The 22,579-nt window shown below is 39.7% G+C and overlaps 1 protein-coding gene across 1 annotated transcript in view; it reads left to right on the top strand.

Annotated features, from left to right (window-relative positions):
• Window positions 1–21,995, top strand: part of atrnl1b (attractin-like 1b) — a 92,913-nt gene extending 70,918 nt beyond the window's left edge. The window contains 3 exon segments of the mRNA XM_071527843.1: window positions 3,342–3,449; window positions 13,848–13,962; window positions 19,767–21,995. Of these exon segments, the coding sequence (XP_071383944.1) occupies window positions 3,342–3,449; window positions 13,848–13,962; window positions 19,767–19,891 (348 nt within the window). The 3' untranslated portion in view covers window positions 19,892–21,995.
• The last annotated feature ends 584 nt before the right edge of the window (window positions 21,996–22,579 follow it).

Raw genomic sequence — 22,579 nt, 5'->3', positions numbered from 1 at the left:
GCGCCCTCATACAATTGACCCAAACAGGCAGACAGTTTTATTAAGGGCACAATTTCACATAATGGGAATGTGCTTTGGCAGTCTGATGTACTTGAAAAGAATCATAGATTTTCTTTTTCCTTTTTCTTTTTTTTTTTGCTGGAGGAGCACATCTGGCAGCAAATTAAATTCTTTTTTTTCTTTTAAACCTTATTTGACTAAGGCTTTGGTATGTAATTTTTATATACATGGAAATACTGTACTGCAGTGTTTGGATTTAAATTTATGGTTTTGAATAGTAACTTCTAACAACTGTAATTGCACCCTGAGTTAGATGATGGGAAAAATCAGGTTCATTGAAGATCTTTAAACCCAACTGAGACATGGGATGTGCACCAGTGAGTGAAAGTTAACACCAGAAAGGCGGTAACATATTGTACAACATATTGTACACTCACTGTAAAACAAATATTCCAGTGCTTCTGCTTGCTCTTTCAGTTGCACTGAAAAAGGTCGGCCCATTTGGAATATTATATATTCTTTCACCCCCTAGTGTGCCACAGTGTTAAACTATATAGTAGTTTATCAATCTCATCCAACAGTAGCAATCCAAACAGCATGTCATTGTAACAGGAATCAAAGCTCTATGTATATGTAGTCTTTACAGCCTATTCTTGCTATAGTCACCTCTACAGTACAGAGGTGGACTGGATAGATTGGGCCAGCAGCATTTCACCCTACATGGAATTTGAACTACTGCCTGGGTGTGTTACAAGGGCAAATAAAAGTCACCATAAAAAAAGAGACTTTCACAGTGGTGTAGTCAAGAATATATGCACGTATGCTGTATGTTGACTTACTCTACTGGGACTTTTCCCCATACTGACTAATAATGTGCAGTTTTGGCACTTAAAAACCTGCATCTGCAGAGTGTATGTATTTTACTATTCTTGTGTTTATGCTTTCCTGTGAGGCACTCTTTTAGATACGTGCTTTATAAAAAAACTTTATTAATATTGTTATTACTTTAATATAAATAATTTGTCTGTATGTGTGTGTGTAAATGCACAGTCTGCCATATTTATTCAAGTTCAGCAAAGTGCGGCAGAAGGGCAGTACATGAGGCAGATCACCACAACGTCTTGCTTGGTTTACTAATCTGAAGTACAATTAGATCTTAATGCAGCACACTTCGGCTCATCACAAATCCAATAGCAATCAGTGATGTCCTTGGCACCAAAATGGCGGCCTGTTTAGATATTGATCAGGCACTGCGTCGCTGATGAAAGTGTGGCGCTAGTTGTTTTACAGTATTGATTAGCTGAGAACAAGAGAAGCTATTTTCTGCTCAATCTAAGCAACAGAAGTACTGTCACTTCTGGGCAGTAACCCAACCACAACATTTCTTCAGTCTATGTCCATCTTCACACCCATCTGCACCAAACATTATACACATATGCCCATTTACATCAGATTTCTTTTGTAAGGTTCTTCCATGTGGTGGTATATGTTAAATACATATCACAAGTCACAATACAGATCACTGAGCTAAGATCAGTGATCATCGATGAATGGATCATTGCTAATTTTCAAAAGTTATGAGTGTTAATGTTAAAATGAACAGTCAGTCTAGATTATAGTATATTCCATATGTTTTTTATTAATTTCATATAATCAATATTTAGATGCTGTTGTGCTACATAGGTTGGATCAAGGTGGTTGAAATTGACTCTCAACACGATTTTCAAAATGGTCATAATTTTGAGGCTGAGGAGAGTATTCAGTTTTAAATTAGGGCCATAAATGATGAGGAAGTTAGTTAAAATTGGCAGCATGGAATTTTATAGTGTGCACTTTTAATTGAATTTGGTCGACAACAACGGAAGTGCAACAAGCTTGCCGTGTCCTCAGAAAAGACAGTACTGAAAGTAGTAAACTCACAAATCACAAAGTGGAAATGGCCAAATCAATTTGGTACTCAGTGAGTAATGTGGGGCACAACAGAATTCCCCTTGTCCTTGGGGCATGGATGTTTATGGATAGGCTTTCAGTGTTTCCTTATTGATATTTGCTATTGATTTTTAGCTTCATACTGAAATAGCCCTGAGGGAGTAGATTGCTGAGCATGACCACTGCGATTGTGCACAGTCTCTTTTTCTCACTCTCTCTCTCTCTCTCTCTTTCTCATTTTCATACCCTGTAAAGTATCTTATTATGAAATGCTTCTCCTGTACGTAAACCAAAATCCACCTTTTTATAATGCATTGAAATGTATACTGAAGGTGACCAAGATTATAGCCTGATGCATCATTATTTAAATATCACCACTAGAATACTGATGACAATGGGATCAATGACTGCATAATTGCTTGTCATACACATAATGGCTGGAGCAATTTCTTTTTCATTCATGCTGACTTTTGATTAGCTTAGTTCAATGGAAGTGTGTTCTCCCCAGAACACACTTTTTCAGATTGCAAATGCTTTGCCAGTGTGTTGAGTAAACCATTGATGTCCAAATACAGTGCATTCTACTGTTTGTTCTAAAAAGTTGTAAAGGATTGGTTGCTTTTCAGGTCCTATGCTATTTTGTGTATGTAATCAAGATGTCCATTCAAAAAGCCCTATAAATATTTTTCTGAATACAGCACAAACTGTTTCCTCGCTGTTTTACAACATATTTTTCTTCATAGAAGAAACTAGATGTGAAATAGTTTCGTCTTTTGAAATAGTCACATTAGCTTGCACTACTGTAGCTACTAAATTGTTGACTAACATTATAAAACTGCGGCCTTTAATAACTTTTTGAATTTTGATGCCAAATTTTTAAAATCTTAATTAATCATAGCATCAGCTAGCTTAGCATTTCGGGATTTGTCTCTTATGTGAGTGCGTTCATGTAGCTGACATGCAGAAATAAATTTAGCCACTCAAAAACATGTATTCTTGCAAACTTTCATGAGTACTGCAAAGGGCTTGAGTTCTGATTACTGAGAAAAAAATTCTCCATTCATTTGCTCCATGGACAAACTTTATGATCCGGAAGTTGCAATTTTTTTTTTAAAATGATGAAAGCACTAGCCTGGTATATAGGAGTGAAAGGAACTATATTCAGTAAGCATGTTTACCCAGTTAAGACTGCTGTATGAAATATTAACTGACTTTTTTTTGTATAAGACTCCTATGTAGCCAGTGTCCAAGTATGTAGCTTGGCAACCTGACATTGCCTTTTTTTCCTGAATGCAGCTGACATGATTTCTTTTATTATTTATTTATGTATTTTAATGTTTGCTCTCCTCTCTTGCTCTGGCTCACTCCCCATTTCCTCTTCTCTCTTGCCTCATCTGTCTTTGATATTGCAGCAGCTGATGAGAGAGCGTCAGCAGATGGCCAGTCGTCCGTTTGCCTCAGTTTCTGTTGCGCTGGACGTCGGGGGAGAACACACAGAGCTGCTGCAGCCTGTGGCTGATGTGAGTTCTATGCTCGCTCGCACTCAAATGCACACTCACTATCACTTATTTTGATTATTATTCATGTTATTGCATCTCTGCTTTATTAGGCTGTATACAGTGGAGAAAGACAGGAAAGATGAGAGTTCTTTTAAACAACCTGGGTGATGGTCCGTGACTTCACCGCGCACGATGGTTTACGTTACACACAAAGAAGTATGACATACAGAAAGTGTGAGCTGCATTTGAACACACAACATCCCAAGCACATAGCAAACACTCCCACCCACTGAGACGTCTTTCACTGATGAAATTTGGTATGGTCTACTGTAAGACAATTTCACCTTGTCACAAAAGAGAAATGCCCTTTGCCAACCCTTGGGCAAACATCAAGAATATTTGGTCACTGTACTACGGATGCTCATATTCATTGTTTCTAGTCTTCTTCTCTTTTCCTATAATGTGAATAACTCCCCATAAAAATAAAAGCTAGGCTAGAAAAGAGGCTGGGCTATAGGGCTTTACATGTCATATGGGATAAAACTAGAGCTCAAAGCAATAAGGCAAGCTGACCTCAAATGATGCTGGGGGGCCAACAGCGTTCCTCACCCAGGGCTAGCTCTGTCTCACCTGCTGCTGAGAGAAATAAAATCACTGTGGCAACCAGCAAAGAGGCACTACATTAGCTATTAGTGCAATGTTGAGTGGTACTCATCATGCATTATGGTATTCTGAAGGGCAATGCAGAGAGCAAAAGAGAGGGAAAAACAATGCTCCTTGTCTATCTGAATGCACTTAATTGTTGCACTCATAAAGCAACAAGGTTCAATCTCTGCATCCCCCTGTTAACAAAAGCCTGGAGAGTGAGATGAGCTGCAAGCTCTCCTTTCATCAAACACTAAAATCAAGGCACACTGTAAAAAGTCTATTTATATAGAATATAGGGTTTAGGGTTGAAACATCTCAGAAGTGGTGTAGGAAACCACAGCTTTAATAGCAACAGCATTGATGTAAGTAAACTTGTAAGTATACATTTGATGCTTGTAGATGTGACCTCTATTTGCTGATTTTATTCTTATAACTTACTCTTATAACTTATTATATAGATATACCTATCAAGGTAGAGACTTTGCATTCACTGGAGAGCATTGCTGTAAATAAATGTCCCAAACTGTTTTGGAGGTGATAAATGGAAAAAAAATCCACATCTTTGGGCTTCTGTTTCTTGACCATTTTGAGATACAGAATGAGCCAGCGGCAAAATTGATATTTTACTAAAATGAAGTGCAGCTTGGTTAATCACTTGTATGCCAAATTTTCAGTGGCTGCTAGTGATACATAAACGGTCTGAAGTGATGTTCTGCGATGTATGTATCGTTAGCTGATAAATGAGGCAACATTAAATTGCTGGACTTTTTAATGGAGTCTGGCAAGACGTTCTCTCTGAGAGAACAGAACGGAGTCAGTCTAGTAGCCTGCCAACTTTTAACTGATGTGTGTTTTTAGATCACTAGGAACAAACAGGAACAAGCTGCTTTAAACGGCTCTTCTGATTGGTCATGCCATCGCCATAGGGCCGCCCCCACCTCACAACCCCCACCTCACAACCCCCACCTCCCAACCCCCACCTCACACTCCTTGTAGTGTCTTGAAGGCACAGGTCTATAAATCACTTTTGCACCAAATGCTCCACAGCAATTGTAGCAAAAGTGAGCAATGGCGCAGATTCCCCATTTGTGATGTGCAAGATGGCATCAGATGTTGCAACCGCAGATATGAGAAGTTGTACTTGAAAAATATATTTGAGAAAAAAGATACATTTCAGCAAATATATTACAAGTTTGCAGCTTCTATACCATTCATTCAAATACTGACTTGCACATTTGTAAATCTTTTCTATGAATTCAAATTTACGACACAGGTGAATATTTTCTGTGTAGTGTAAATTCCAACATGCAAGTTCTCAGGTGTTTCACTACAATAATACCTTCAGAAGTTGCATCTAACTTTTTCTTTGTCAGCTTTCAGTCGTTGTGCTCCCGTCATAAATTAATTGCTTCACTGAGCTGTGAAACATTCTTTCATCAGAGCAAAATCTACACATTCTGACACAGTAAATGAAGTGTAAGCACATCATCACAGCTGTGTGATGAGTGAAAGTTAGTGTAGTACTATAGCACATTGTGGCCAATAGTCAGGGTTTTAAAACTGGCCATGTATTTTGGACTCGTTCCCTGCGCAGAAAAAAATGGACATGTCTTCAAACCTTTGACTGCAAATGCATGTTGGACCCCATACAGCTCCATCACATGCTCTGGCACCAGCTGAAGGTGAACCATATGAAACAAGCTTAATTCCCTTTTATAAAGGTTAATTGATCGGCATCTGGCATCATTTAGCTGTTTCAAATATTTGTTAATGACAAAGAGGACAATGAAGCCAGGCTAACAGCACAGGTTTCCCATATGTTTCACCAGTACTGTTGTTACTTTAAGCTCAGACACACTCACTCACTCACTGACTTAATGCAGACTAGTGAAATTCCAGACCAAAACTCATCCCATAAGGAACTGCCATTTAAATTATAGTTCATCTTAAAAAAAATCTAAACATCTAATCTACTGCAGTTAAAACGTTTTGTTCCACAAAGAAATGGCAACATTTCCTGCTAATTATGCTCACTGTGCTTGTGTGACATCCAGAATAGGTCAATTTGGAAGTCTGACGTTTGGTTAAAAAAGTTTCTTATCTACAGAGACAGTGTTTTGAATCAGCTTTTATATCATAACAACACCAATAACAACCATTTTGTAATGCAGCTGGATATTAAAGATTTGGGAAACGGTAAGGAAAGAATTGGAGTTGCCAAGAACAGTGGCTTCAGTAAGTTGGTAGAAAAAAGGATTAATCAACTTTGTAAATCTTTCTCAAAGCTGTAATTAGATTTTGGTCTTGTGTCCAAAGAAATGTTCAGGTATTTCCAAATTCGACACTACTTAAAGACACATAGGGAATGGGGAGGTATTGTAAAGCTCCCCTCTGATATTGGAAAAATACTGGACTGAAATAGCTGAAGGTCAAAATACAGGAGAGGACACAGTATCTTGTGTTTATAAAAGAATTCAAGCAGTGGCGACAGACAATACTTGAGATATAAAAGAAAAATGGGAACTGGAGGTTAATACAATAATTGAAGATAGTGATTGGGAAAAGGCCTGGATATCTCGACATAAATGCCTAAGCAGTCCGAGCTGGAGGGAATATGGATGGAAATTAAGGACGAGATATTTCAGAGTCCCACTGGCAATATCCTCTTATGATAAAAAGTCCAGTGCATTTTACTGAAGGAGCTGCAGGATAATTGGTGACTATGCTTTTTTGGATTGCCTGAAAATACAAGCTTTCTGGGATACTGTGGGAAAGGAAATAAGGGTAATTTTGGATAGGGACATATCATTTGAACCAGATCATATAATCTTGGGAAACATACCTTTTTTAGATGTTTTGGATAAAAAACAAGTTGTATACTCTCAGGGCATTTGTGGTGCTGGCTCATAAAATGATCACAATCGGTTGGCTAAAACCTCACCCACCATCTCTGGAGCAGTGGAAACAAAAATTGAAAACTGTATAATCTATGGAGAGTGTAACAGCCAGTTTACAACTAAGGATGGACACTTTAGCAGAAAGGGGGAATTATGTGACGATGTATCTTGCAAAATCACTGATTTATTTATTTATTTATTTTTCCTCCCTCCTGCCTTGTATGTCCCTTACTCTCTGACTGTACTGTCAGCCCACAACTGATCTCACAAGGCATTAGTAAGTCCCAGCTCTTTGCCACTAAATCTTTGCAAACCCGCCAGCTGTTCTGAGAGAGAAAACCACAACAGCCATGATGCCCATTGCCTTGATCCCTGGTTGGTTTAAAGCCCCTAGAGACAGGCTTTTCTATTGGTGACCAAGATGACAGCAGCTGCTGGATGGGGAGCCAATCAGGACCAGACAGTGCAGGGTTAGGCCTTGATGGCACAGATGTGTCTATTCACTATGGCCGGCGTTCAACATATGGAACCACTAACGGACAGCTAGTATGATAGATGACACCTGTCAGCAGTAGAAACGAGAGAAGGCATATTGTGTGTGTGTGTGCATGTGCATGTGCATGAGTGTGCATGTGTGCATGTTTGTGTGCCTGGATGCTTGTGTATGACCATAATACAGTCCTCTTGCTTGATGGATGCATAGTAGGGACGCAGGCAGTGTCAGCCTTCTTTGGACAATTTGAAAATGGACGTAACAATTTCCAAATGCATTGATAAAAAGACAGCATCATGATTGAAATGGGATTAAATTATTTATTAATGTTTCTAATTTCTTATGCATTGTTGGAAATGTACTATTGTCCCTTAAAATGAATATGGGCTGTAGAAAAAGGGAAAGGAAAGAGAAGACAGTTTCAGTTTACTAAAGCCGCCTCTCTTACAAACACACACATGCAAACAAAAATTTGTGACTTATGCCCACAGTATAGTCACAGCATGGGTGTTATAGTATGCAAACCAAAGGGGTGGCACATGTAATACACAGCATATAATAATGTCTGGCTGACAGTTTCATGTCATATTTCATAATTTTTCATTCAATAAATTCACAAACTGCTCTACTGCATTCTCAAATGAACCAAGTATAACATGAAGGCTATACATAAGGATTGAGTCAGTATTCATGAATATTCCATGTAGCTGTTATTAAGCTGATATACAGGTGTTATGAAAGTATTCATGTTACTCATTTGTCTGTGACAGTTGTAATGATGTTTCACCCAATGATGCATGCGAGTATAGCCTGCAATGGAATCTGCTTTAATCAAATTTTCAGCATAAGTTGCATTAGTTCCCTTGCATGAACGTGGCCTATATAGCAATTCATTAGCAGAATCACTTGAATGGTCTTGAAATGGCCTGAAATCTAATTGCCCTTTGTATGTCAGCGCTACATTTAATATATGCCCCTTGGTCGTGAATGTACCTGGGCAGATGCATGGACATATTCTGTTCAGATCATGTGCGTTAATTGGGTTGAGCAACAATGCACCCAACCAGTCACATTCTCTGACTCTCTATCCTGCCTGCAATTCAGAAACATGTTTTTCAAACATGACCCTCATGTTTAAAATGAAAGAGGGCAATTCAGCCTTCGGGTGTGAATTTGTTTTCTTTTTTTATTAGGTGCTCAGTAGCCCCTCTTTAAGAGCCGAATTCTGTGTGTGTGTGTGTGTGTGTGTGTGTGTGTGTTGGTTGGTTTGTTTGTTCATGTGTAACATTGTGGGGGAAACAGAGAGATTATTCTTCAGGAAAAAATGGGTCCATTTTTGTGAAAAGATCAATCCCATGGTAGCAACATAGTGGTCAAGCTATATCCATACAGACCAGGCTGGCCCAAGCATCCTCCACCCCAGCAACACATTACCCCACATTATTCATGGTGAACATTTGAAGATCCAGTCAAGATGCTATGTTAGATATTCAAGACTATATAGTCATAGACACATTAAAGTAGATAATCAAGTTTGACACAGGCTGGCTCCACTATTTTGGCATTTCCTGCAAATTGTAACCCTCTTGGCACAAAATTGACTCACTCAGAATTACATCCCGGGATCTCTGGCATGACAAACCTATGCTTTACCAACCAAGCTAAGCTCAAAGTGATGTGGCAGTGGCACCTGCACAGTACAGTTTTATGAAATTTTTGGGACCGACAGACCAACAGAGTAATGTGAACTGGCTGCTGGTTGCAACTAAAAAATAGGACTCAAATTCCCAGGGAACAGTGAAATGTAAAGTTGTATATCATCTGTGTAATTATAACAGCAATTATTATGTTTCAATCTGACTGGATCATAATCAAGAGGAATTGAAGGGGGCAGAGGGGCTTTGTACCATATCACAGCATTGCTATCATGAATCTCAAATTCATTGCATTCAATGCATTTTCTTTGGTTTGTTTTGTTTTTTTCCCCAATATAAGAATTTTTTTTTGTTGTTTTTAGATTCAGGGTAGCATGTAGTTGACAAATCGGTTAAAAAATCTGAGTTGAATAGAAACAACAAATTTCAGCAAAGAGTATAGTTTGATGAAAAACTTGTATTCACAAATTCTGAAAGGGAAGTCAGGGTTTGAAGACAGACAAATGATGTGTGCACCCAATAATTTCTGTAGCTCGACGAAAAATTAGGAAAATAATGGCCGCCCTAAAAAGTGAACTGTTTAACGACTGTAATTTCCAATTAGAAAAGATGTCTGTGTTGGTAACATTTTCTGTCTTTTCCATTTGTACCGTTCCGTTTATTTTGTTGTTGTTGTTGTTGTTTTTTTCACCTTTCTCCTGCTCTCCATTTCTTTCATATTTCATTCCCTCTCTATTAGTTCCAGCTGAACAGTATTTACAGGCAAATGGAAAGCTAGCAGGGCCAGTGCTCACAGCATTCCTAACCCTCAGCCAGTTCGTTGAATTCTTAAAAGCGGACTCTCTCTTTTGATAAAGGACAAACCCGTTACCTCTCAACATCAACATTAAATAGCATGTGCCAAGGTTGGCCATTTTGTACACTAACAAGCCTTAACACAATGAGGTACTGTATAGATGGCTTTGACTCCCTTGACCATTTACCTAGTTTATACTGAAACTAACTAATCATTAGCAACACCTTCATTAATTAGCTCCTGATTAATCAAACAGGAACTTGTAACCAGACACTTAAATACTGACAAATTATTATTGTGACATTTGAATAATAAAAACAAGACTCAATGTGCCCTGAAAGATCTTCTCCCTCACATTTTCCCTCCATAACTAGTCTCAACAAACTAACAGTTTGGTTGCTACCAGACCAAACACCATTTTGCACAATGTTCCCTTTAACACAAAAAATAAAAACACTTGGTTGCCAAGTGTTTTTACACTCTTAGCTGTTTCCCTGTTGCCCAAATAAAATAGACTATAAAGTAGGCTCCGTAAGAGTCACGGTCATTTTGTTATGAGTCAGCTATGCTGCTCACAGGCACATTAACCTATATGTAACTGGAGTATGACCATGTGAGTATGTCAGATGTGAGAGAATATATTATTTTTATTTATGGGTCTAGTTTATTTCACTAGCTGATGCAGGTCTATGTACTTGCCCGTCTGGCGAGTTTCATTTTTATACAATAAAGGACAGGCTAGTTTGTTCTTGGGTTGCAGTAGAGCACTAAGTTAGACTTCTTATGAGATAAACATTTCTAATTTTGTCAATCCATGAAGACAGCCAAATACAATGCAGATCAAGAGCCTAATGACTTTTGTTTAGGCGTTTCCCACATTCACAGTCTTCAGTGAGGTGCTTTTGGCTGCTTCTCCTTTTGGATAACTTTAGACAATCAATACAATTGCGTCTAATTATATTTATTTGTAGAAATGACTTTAATTCTAAGCAGATCTAACCCAGAGTGAAATTCGATAATCTATGTTGAAGTGTGCATCATTTGTGCTGTTTGATGGGCTGGGGCGTTCTTTTGGAATATCGCTTCAATGAAAGACAAATTTGCTGAGTTCATATCGCCAACTTTTAATGGGGTGTGTAATAATACAGGAAAGTCTTGTGCTTTACTTCAAAATACAGTCAGGTTTGCTAGACTCATTCCATCTCCACATATCACACATCCAAAAAGAACTTAAGCAGTGAGTCTGGATTGGGAACATTTGGGGACATGCTTTTATTTTGGGCAATCCCCAAATCGTACAGCTGCCCAAAAGGTGCTTAATACCAAAGATCAGTTGGGTCTGAATGTGGGTGGTTTTGGTATTAAATCCCTGCATACAAACTAAACTCTGAATCGCAGCCTGAGCGCATGTCACTTTGGTTGGTGAAAGACACAGAAAACTTAAGCCTAGTAACAGTTCTGCAATTGGCTGCACAGTGCAAACTGTAGTCGACTTTAACTACAGCAAGCTATTTTTAGCATCCATTAGTGTAAGGGTTTTTCTAGGAATATTGAATGTTATGGAGTGCTGCATTTTGTGATCTGTTTTCTTGTGAGCTTTTCTGTCTGAAGTGCTTTAGGTTACAAACGGATTACCAGATTTCCAAATCTTTCTAGAAATCCTTTAAATTCAAAAATCTAAAATAGCTGAATAATATTCTAAATTAGAGGGGTTAGATTAGATTAAATTCTAAAGTATGAAGCCTGAGTTGGGGATAGCCTGTTAGTTTGTTAATGTGTTTCATGTAAATAGGGCAGTAATTACTTTTTTTATTCAGCAAGTCAGAGTAAAAAAAATGTAGTCTTTAGCACAGGTCAGATGGAAATGTTTTTAAACAAAATTGATTATCAACTATATGTTACATGCTTTCAGATGGTACTGTACCCTTCAAAAGGGCCTCAGCCCCTCAACCTCCACCCACACACCCATCCCACCCACCCAATAGTGTGTGATTGTTCTTTGTAGTTTCTCATGTCACATAAAAAGCAAAAAAAATGTGATTTGATAATGATGTACTTAAATGATTTCTGTAATTAAATGTTACCTTATTTCCATCAGTTTCTACAACGTATGTTTTCACTTGGAATCTGGAATCCTGCCTGATTTAAAATTGCACTTATGCAGCATTACAACTTGTCATATAGATAATTTTCCTATCCTTTTCTTCGTTACTTACATGCGTCTCTTCTCATCCATTATCTGCTGTGAAATATTCATATTCACTGTCTCCATTGTGAAGTTCATTTTGACAATAAAACTGCTGAGTGACAATTAAACTGCTTTTCAAGCATACCCACCCCCTGTGCGAAGACAATTACTGTACGTAACCGAAGCTTGATGCACATGGCAACCCTTTCAATGTCACTGTGAAACTAAGAAACATAGTTGTGAACTATGGCATTTCAAATGGCGAACTTAATTGCCTGCTGCATGGGAAATTACATGCCGTGCCTCTTAGCAAATGAGATTGCACTTACTTTTGATTGAAGGACTCCACACTGAAAAAAATAGGTGGAACAGTGCTTTCAGATAATTTTACGTCAGAGTTACATGTGAAGTATTCAAAGTATAAAGACCTAGATACAAGTTAGAGACATGGAAGTCACTAGAGGACCAACTACAGCACATCTGCCCGCTCTTTCCAGCCACTCATAGTTTTGTCTCATTTGTCAAGCTCATATGTCGGCATAACATTTTTCAACCATTTATTATCCAGTCCTTCGATGCTGTTTTTCTTGAGAAGTATCTTTAATCCTCAAATGTGTCAAAATTAAAATTTCCTGTGATGCTGCATTAACATTATGTCATCTGTGCTAGGGGAAGCATTAGACAGACAGACAATACAAAGGACAGCCAGATCAACACCACTAGCATCCTGGTGGCTCAGTTGCTAAGGCACGTACCATGTAACTGTGACGTCCCGGGTTTGAATCCGGCCTGGGGTCTCCCAGTCTTTCTGTGTCTTTCTCCACTGTGAACTACCCCAAAAATGTCACACATTAACTTAATTAGTCATTATGTAATTTCACAACTAAAAAAATGATGTATCTAACCAAAATAAAACCAGTGTTGCTGTCCAAAGACTTACAGAGCTCAGTGTATTATGTATACTAATTATATACATCAAGGCTCTTTGGGTCAGTACTCTTTCACATCCAAAGCAGGACGTAAATTAACAATGACTTTTTTTATTATTATTTCAGAGACCACTTAACAACCCACAGGGTCAAATGTAGAGCAAGCTCCACAATGTTCACAAGATTCCATTGGAACATATTTAAACAGATTAATGCATCCCACTGCCATTTTGTGTTCATGCATGTAGATGTACATGCTTTCTCACATTTTTCCCCACTGCTGCCTCCCTCTCCAACCATTTCCATTTTAAATTCAGAGGGAGACAGAGAAAAAGTCAATTCTATTCAGACATGTCATTATTCCACAATTTCTATCCCTTCACCCAAAACCCTTTGCTTTCATTATCAGGATGACATGTTTTTCACGCTTGAGACAAGCAGTTATGGCCATTAACTCAGAGGGTAGGTCGTCGCCTCAACACGCAGACTGTCTGACAGAGACGCACACAAGTGTTTTTGCTGTGTGACCAATCTAGCCATTTGTCTCAGGAGGAGGGCATCACTTTTTTTTTTTTATTCAGGATACATTGCTTCTTATTTTTGTGCTTGTGTCTTGTGCGTCATTTCACTAAACCACTCATCTCTCCTTGCTGTTTTTCAGCAGTCCATGAATTAAAATACTATATATTTTTATTGTAAAATATGAATTGAGTGGTGAGCACTGGTGGCAAAAAAAAAGAAGAAGTTATTCTTGCCTTTGAATTTCTTTCATTGTAGTGCTGAAATGTTGAACTGTTTTTGTTCTTTTCTCAGGGCCCACCGAAACCCATTGCGATGGAGCCGTGTTCAGGGGGGAAAGCTGCTGTGTTGACTGTCCTCATGTATCTGCCCTCCGGACCCTCAGGCTTGCCTCCCCCAGGCCAGTCTGGTAATGACATACACACACATACACCAGGGCATTTACAAATTTTGGTTACAATGTATTTAGGATATTATATTATTGAATTTGCAGTCAGTGGCCCAAAAGAATATATTCATCAATAGGTTATGACCTGTTGTTGACTTGTTGGGTAATTTCTGAAAATCTGAAAATCCATCCACTAACCAAAAAGCAAACATTGTATACTATCTACAAATTTTGATTGGATTGATTTTAACTTGAATTTGGTATGCAGTGCACAATTAACAAGGAACAGATGTTTACAGGTGGATGTACAGTACAGTGGATATATCAGACTCTCATGACTCCTTTTAACCCCCAGACTATACTTGAGTATACTTGACACCAGCCCAGCAGTATTAGGACGACCATTTCCTTAATACGTTGCACCTTTTCCTGCTGGAATCTTTGGCAGAAATTAGTCACAACTGTAGAAGAAGAGCAGGCACTTTACATTTGCCAGTCTGGTTCCTGTCCTGCCATGCTGAAAGCCAGTGATCTTTTTGTGCCAACACAAAATAATTTTCCTAAAAACATTGTAGCTGTAGTCTGGAAAGTAGTAGTGTGGAAAAGAGGTAATATAGCTTCATTAGAATGTTTCATTATATGATAAAATGGCTGGAAGTATGGCTGGCTATTGTATCAGTCAAGGCAGCAAACCACGTTTGAACAATAAGGATTGCATGGGCAGCAGACTTGTATTCCGGATGTCCTATAGACTGTTTTGAGAGCTTTGGCCACCAGTAATGGGTTGGGCATTTTAGGTTTAAGCCTTCAGTGAAATCCTCCAGTGAAAAAACCACCTCCAATGGCACGCATAGTATCATATTGGGATGGCAGAATGGTTAGTGAGTTCAGGTTTGATTCCCTGTGTGGTCTTACATGTCAAAGTTTCTTTAAGCAAGAAACCTAACCCCTTCCTGCTCCAGCGGCACAAGCTCAACCTAAATAGAGAGATAAAAGGGAATTGAAGATAAGATAAACTTTATTAGACCTTGAGGGGAAATTTGGACAGAAAATGATTTTTTTTTTAGTTTGAGTTTATTAGTATTCATGCTCACAGTTAACTGAATAGAAGCAGAATTTACATTAATAAAAATAGAAATATATCTATACATGATTGTACCTCATAAAAATGTAAAACTATACATATATACATATATACACACATGCACCCATACATTCATACTCATACATACGCATTTACAAAATACAACCATACACTTACATACAACCATGCATACATTTTAAAATGCCATAAAAAACAACAATATACAACACAAAACAAACAAACAAAAACAAAAACAGACCCCAAAGACTTCAGCTATCCATCTTTTGTTCCATTCAGTTCTGTATTGTACAGTCTGACTGCTGTAGGCAGGGTTGCTGCTTTCAGCCTGTTTGTTCTGTACTGGACTTGTGTAAAATTGTTGCTGTTCCGTAGCAGTCTGTTTTATTATCTGCTCTTGTCTATGGGAGCAAGTCATGGAGTGGATGTTGTGCGTGTGTCATCTCTTTGACCAGCTGAATGGCTGCCTGTACCCTCCTGCTCTGAAGAGATGGGAGTTGCTGTGGTGGGGTGCAGCCTCTGGAGATGATCCTGAGGGCCCTTTTTTGCACCCTCTCCGGTAGTGCAGCCTGGCTTTTATTGCACCCCACCAGAAGGACACTGCCATACTCCAGACACGGCCTGACCACAGCAGTGTAGATGGTAACCAGGTCCTCGCAGGGTAGGCCGTGTCTGGCTAGAACAGTCAGAAAGTGCAGCCGTTTAGAGGCTTTCCTCACTACCTGTTCAATGTGAGTGTCCCCGCTGAGGTCAGAGTCCAGGTGAAAGCCTAGGTACTTGGTGGTGGTCACGACCGGGACTTACTGTCCCCTGAGAAACAGAGGAGCAGGTTGTGGTGGGTTTCTGGAGAAGCAGATTCTCAGTTCCACTGATTTTTCTCCATTGAGCAGCATATTGTTTGATGCAGCCCATTTATCTAGCTGCTGGGCTTCCATCGCCATTGAGGTGTCACTATGAATATTTGGTAAGGGGATGGCCCGAGACAGTCCTATGTCGTCAGCATACCCAATGTCCAATGTGTTGTAAAAGACAGTCTTTCGAGTGGACATGTGTAGTGCTGTACATGCCACTGCTGTTCCCAATACAAACATAAAAGACAACAATAGTCACAAATACATAAAATATATGTTGTGTTGACAAAAGTTCAAGTTCAAAGCAGTATAAACTCTGATCCTCACTCATGCATCACATCTCCTTCACACTCACACACATTCACTCTATCATACAACAAAGTATATACATATATATATATATATATATATATATATATATATATATATATATATATATATATATATATATATATATTCTGATATAGTTTGCATAAAGGATGAGCTAAACCAACATGCAGAGGATTTTGGCTGCTTGTATCTGTGATCTCCTTCTTTTGGTCACTACCCAGGCCTCATGACCATAGGTGACCATAGGCGAGGGTTGTAATGAAGATCAACTGGTAAATTTAGATCGCTTTGTGGCACAGCTCTCTCTTCACCACCACGGTCCGATGCAACGCCCGCATTACTGCAGCTGACACACCTAACCCTCAGTCAATCTCACAATCCTTCTTACCCTCTCTCATGAATATAACCCTGAGATACCTGAGCTCCTACACTTGGGGCAGCTGCTCACCCCTCATCTGGATGTGGCAGACCACCTGCAGACCACTCTAGTGCACATCAGAGATCACGGTCTGATGAAGCCAGAAGGACAACATCATCTGCAAACAGATTCTACCCTAATGTCACTGAACCGGCCACTTTCCAGACTTCGACTGCACCTTGCTATCCTGTCCATGCATAATGCAAACAGGAGAGGAGACAAGGTGCACCCTTGTCAGTGTCCGATGCCCACCGTGAACGAGCTTGACTTAATGCCACGAATGCGAAAACAGCTCTCGCTCTAAGTGTATAGGGACTGAATGGCTTGCAGCAGCAACCCCGGCACCAGCACCAACCCCAGGGAGGCTGAGCAGCAGTTCCCCAATAGCTGGAACACACCTTCTGGTCCGCTTTTGTGGAAATGGGGACCACCACCACTGTCTGCCAATCCAAAGGCACACAATAGAGGTTTTGAACAGGGTCCATTCTGACTCCATGTCCTCAGTCTCCGCCAGGATACAGGAGAAGCTCACTCGGAGGTGAGAGTTGAAATCATTCCGGACTGAGTCCTCCACCAGGCATTCCCAGCAAACCCTCACTACACGTTTGGGCCTACCAGTCTTGTCCGGCAGCCTCCCCCACCATGTGATCCAACTCACCTTCAGATGTCTCAGCCCCTCTCTTCACCTGACTGTCTACAACATGTGGCCTCAGGTCTGATGAAAAAACTACAGTCGATCATTGACCTTTGCCCAAGGTGCTCTGGTACTATGTACAGTTATGAACCTCCTTGTGTTTGAACAGTCCAACAGCAACACACTGCTTGGGTTCAGATCAGGTCATTCCTCCCGATCATGCCCCTACAGGTATCCCAGTCATTGTCATAACATGAACACATAAAACAAAAACACTTGTTTAATTGAAAGTACTATAACTTATAATTAATTAATAATACGTTTTTTACTTAAAATAAAATGTCTTATTTCATTTTCCCCATAGCCCTATTCCTTTTCCTTCTTTCTGCACGTTGAATCGATTAGATATTAATAAAAATCACAATACTGTTGGTATTGGTAGTAATAGCTGTAGTAGTAGTAGTAATGGAATTAAAATGTGTCTTTTGGCAGTTTGCAAACTTCATGGCACTTATAACATTAGTACAATAACATTAGCAACAGCTGTACTGCCATGTGCCCTGTCTTCAGGTCCTGCCTCATCAATAACTTGTCCAGACTTTGCTGTGATGACAAAAGCCAACAGCAACATCATTAATGTGTTTGCATAATCAATGCACTGTTGCATATCACAATTTCTACATAGGTAAACAAATCATTTAACAGCACAGTACTAATAACATTGTGCAATACATGGCTCAGTTTTGATCCACTGTCTCTCTCTCACTACCTGTCTCAGCATTATCATCCTCATCATCATTATTATCTCCTAGGGCTGCTGGTTGTGAGCTTTCCAAATGAAACATGTTGGTTGTTTTGGTACATTTTGCTGCATTCTTTTGCGGTGCTTTTTTAGTCTTTGCTTTTTCAGCTCTCCCTTTTCTTTCCATTTTGTTTGCAATTCAACCTTCTTGAGCTTGTCATTATGTCATTAGCTGACCATCACATTGTGAGTGAGCACCGTCCTTCAGATGAGACGTTAAACCGGGTCCTGACTCTGTGGTCAATAAAAGATCCCATCGGCACTCATTGCAAGAGTAGGGGTGTAACCCCGGTGCCCTGGAAAAATTCCCCAAAACAGGCCTTCGTTCCATCATGGCCACCTAATCATCCCTTGTTACCTAATTGGCTCTTTCAGTCCTCTACTCTCCACTGAGATAGCTGATGTGTGGTGAGCGTTCTGGCGCAAACTGGCTGCCGTGCATCACCCAGGTGGGTGCTACACACTGGTGGTGGATGAGTTGAGTTCCCCCCCCCCCCCCCCGTTATGTGAAGCACTTTGAGTACCTAGAAAAGCGCTATATAAATGTAATCAATTATTATTATTACTGACTATCACATTCTAAAACAAACATGGACTTGACCAATCCAAGAGGGGGGGGGGGGGGGGGCTCTCTAATTCCCCTATCAGCGTGGATATTGTTGTTTTTGTAATGTGAGAGGCGGTCTGTCTGTGTCTGTGCGTGTGTGTGTGTGTCACTGCCAGTCAGACGTGAGAGAGGGCTGGTGAAATCTACAGCAGTCGGTTCATGTAGCAAGTTGGACAATTTTTAAAAGTATTCCAGTCACTCCTCACCTTGACTAAAGATGTCATTCAGTTAATACATATTAAATATCTGAAATTCTCTACACACAGAATCTCAGTGGTTGACAAGGGGGATAGGTCAATTATGTGTGTGTGTCGAAGAAGTACACATTCTTACCCTCTTGGGTCAAATTAGTTGATCTGTCTTTCTTCCATTGTTTCTCACATTATGTTTTATCGTATGGACACATACAGACACACCTTCTGTCCATATACATCCTGAGGGACAGACTTCCCATCTAAGCCTCAGTTGGTTTCTGGGGTGTAAATCCTCTCTGTCAAGTGTCAATACGATACACCATATCCTCATGAACTCCACTGAGTGCTCTTTCTAGCCTTACAGTCTCTGGCAATGAGTTGGACCTTTAGATAATTGTATGCCTCGATAGCAATGGGAGGAGCAGTGCCAGAGGGGTAAGAGCACAACCTGATTCCATCCCAGCAACCACTAATTTACAAGAGGCCTCTTTGAAAAAAACATAGAGCTTCCTAGCTGTGATTTATACACCATTGTCCCAGACACACAGTTTGGCTTGGTTCAGGCCTTCTTGGCCTGCCTATCTATGGGCTAAATTGGGCATTAAGAGTGCAGACGGCTAGTGAAAATGCATTGGAATAATAAACATGTATGAGATGCACCCCAATACTTTTGCCTCATTTAAATGTTTTGGTTTATTCTTAACCTCATTTTGAAAGCAGTGAACTGGTGCCTTGACGGAATTGAGTGTTTATGTTTGAAATAAATAGACATACCTGTAATAGCCATTTGGTTCCTTGTTTAATTGACCAAGGCATTTTGTTGTAACTGCCTTGCTCTTTTTCACCTCCCTCACTTTTATATGTCTTGTGTTTTTTTTTTCCTTTAGGACTCATCGTCGCCAGTGCGCTGATAGACATTTCCCAGCAGAAACCAACAGATTTCAAGGACAAGTCCCAGGCTTTGAAGAATCGAAAGGCCCTTCCTCCAGCACACCAAGGCACCTGCGTCTGAGTCTCAACCTGTCAGTCCTTTGGATCCCTTTTATAAAGTATTAGGTCGTATTGTTCCAACTTGTAGCCGGTCCCAGTTGGAAGCCTCTCCAGAGGCAAGAGAGAGCTACAGGTAGAGGATTCCATTTGGCTGCTACCACCCATGTTTTCACCGTTCTCCAAAACTTTCCAAGTCCCAAGAGCACAAGCTTCCTTGCCTTCCCAGCCCCCTTACTGTACTCTGCTTACCACAATCTCTGGTCAAATTACCATCGATCCTTCTCCAACATCTGCCACAGCATTTCCTCCATCTACTGGGCCCAAAGCTCTTCCCTTCACCTTTGGCAGTCATCATGGCAAAGCTTAGCCTCTGCACTAAGGCTGAACTTGCTTAATAAGTGGCCAGCAGTGACATCAGAGACGGACAATGCTTGAATACTTGGTGACACCACATCAGCCATTCGCTCAACATGAGAGGAAAGCAATGGAGTCTGAACATGAGAGGTCAGATCAAAGTGAATCAAGTCATTTCCACATTACTGTGTTGGAAATACAACAGAAGGTTGAAGATGGCTGGTAGATATCCAGAACATGCTGCCTATGGGGTTTTGTCCTACTATTTGCTTGCCAACTAGTGGTATTCTATGGTGCTAAAGCCTTTAGTTTTTATGACAAGCCTGAATCTAAACTCAGCCATTGCTCTACAAACTGAATTAATTCTGCCTTTTTGTGGGGAAAGCTATGCGTTAGGTCACGACTCTTTTTACGACCACATGATAGTGTTTTGAGTAGTAGAGTATTTTGTCACACCACCTTGCCAATACCAGTAATGACCTGTCCAAGCATTTATTGTACATATGTATGATCCACCCAGCTCAAGCTAAAGTCTGTATTTTCTGTGGAATACAAACGCTGCAGAGACAAGTGACTGCAATCAGTACCAGCGATATGCGGGTGAGGACTGCACATTAGAGGAGGCACGAACAAATCATCAGTCGTTTAACCTAAAGCATGGAAGCTGTCGGAACTTTAAGAAGAAAAAAATCATTTTATTAGCAAAACTGGAGGTTTCAACTGTTACATAATCCTGAATTTGCAGTGTGCTCACTGTATAATACGAAGTTACATAACCTAAAGAAACATGATGACTCTAGAAATGCAACAGTGGTTGTTGATTCTTTTTTCATAATGTTCTGGTAAATTCATTACTGTAATTTCTAATTGTATCACTTTGCTGTGCCACTTGGGTAATGTGGTTTTGAACCTGCCCTTTGATTGTGGGGGTGGATGTCATTTAGGAGAAGGACATCTGCATAGAAAAATTAGACCGAGGACATCATGCACCTCTGGCTAGCACATTGACTTGGTTTGCTCACAAAGATTTTCTTTGCCCACTCTTGTGTTTTTTTTAAGAGTCTTCTCTAGGCTATGTTTTTGTTTCCATTTCTGAGTACAGGGGGTTACAATGCCTTTTATAATGCCTTGGCTTCCCATGAACTCTTGAACTCCAGAGGAGGGGGCATCATGATCTGCAGAATTTTGAAGCTGTTAACCATTTTCAACCCCCACTCCCTCCAGAGATGTACAATGTCTTGTTGGAACAAATGTGAGTCTCTTTGTCACTCTTATCTCTTCTGATTTTATGTGTTTTTGTCAGGTTTTTATGACAGAATGACAAGAGAGATTATCATTTATTTTAGGCCTTGTCACCTGTTACTATTATATCTATGATGATAAATTGTAAGTCTTTTGCTACACTTGTGAAAAGAACATTTCTGTTATTATTTTGTTTTGATATTTAACAGATTCCTGTGTAATAGCGCATTTAACTTGGTATTATAGACTTAAATCAGATGTTTCAATGTCAACTATTTTTGAATTGTGCATCTTTAAGGACTATATGGGCATTGTCTTGCTTTTTGTTGCAAAGTGGTCATGATGCATTTCATAAGGATAGTATGCCAGCTAATGTGTTTTTATTTTATGTTTTTAGAGTAATCCTATAACAGTGTCATTACACAGGAATCAGGGTCTCTCACTGTAACACGTGAAAAAAGATGAGAATAGAATCTGCATATCAGTAATCTTCAGTGTATTTTAAAGATGGACAACATGCCAGAAAAATAAAAAAGACTTGAATATCTTTTGCCCACATCAGTCATTTCACATAACTATAGTCCAGGCATTGTGTTGCGTATTGCACTGCTGCTTTTAGTGCTTGTAGTCCCTGTGAAGCTTAAAGCCACAATTTGTAATTGCATTGTGGAGCCTGCTTTTGAAACCCAGCCGCCCCCTTACTGGTTTTGTTGACTGAACTGAAGATCATTGTTCCCAGTTCAAGTTATTGGCAAAAGCTAAATCTGAATCTTAATATTTTTAAGGCTCTGTACAAGCATTAGAATCATTGAAGTCAAACATTTATTTTCATTCATAATGGATAAAGTTGCAAATTTGATTGCTTTAGCACTTATACTCTGAAATACAGATCATTTTAAGGGAGTAGGGGACCCCTACTTAGACTTTGCTCCATTTAGTTTTAGATATAATATCAAATCACATGCTTAAGCCTGCTGCTAGAGTCATGGGGGAACCGTGGGAGTGATTTTTGATTCAAACTCCTGAAGAAAGTTGTACAGTCCTGTTTCCTCCAGTTGAAAGCCATCTCCAAAATAAGGTCTTTTTTAGTCCTTTGCTGACCTCAAAAGTGATT

The sequence above is a fragment of the Centroberyx affinis genome, unplaced genomic scaffold (genome assembly GCF_046629955.1).
Source record: "Centroberyx affinis isolate AG114_WGS23_722 - 3 ecotype Tasmania unplaced genomic scaffold, CSIRO-AGI_Caff_v1 ptg001581l_1, whole genome shotgun sequence".
Classification (NCBI taxonomy): Eukaryota; Metazoa; Chordata; class Actinopteri; order Beryciformes; family Berycidae; genus Centroberyx; species Centroberyx affinis.
This window is presented reverse-complemented; position numbering and strand designations above follow the sequence as displayed.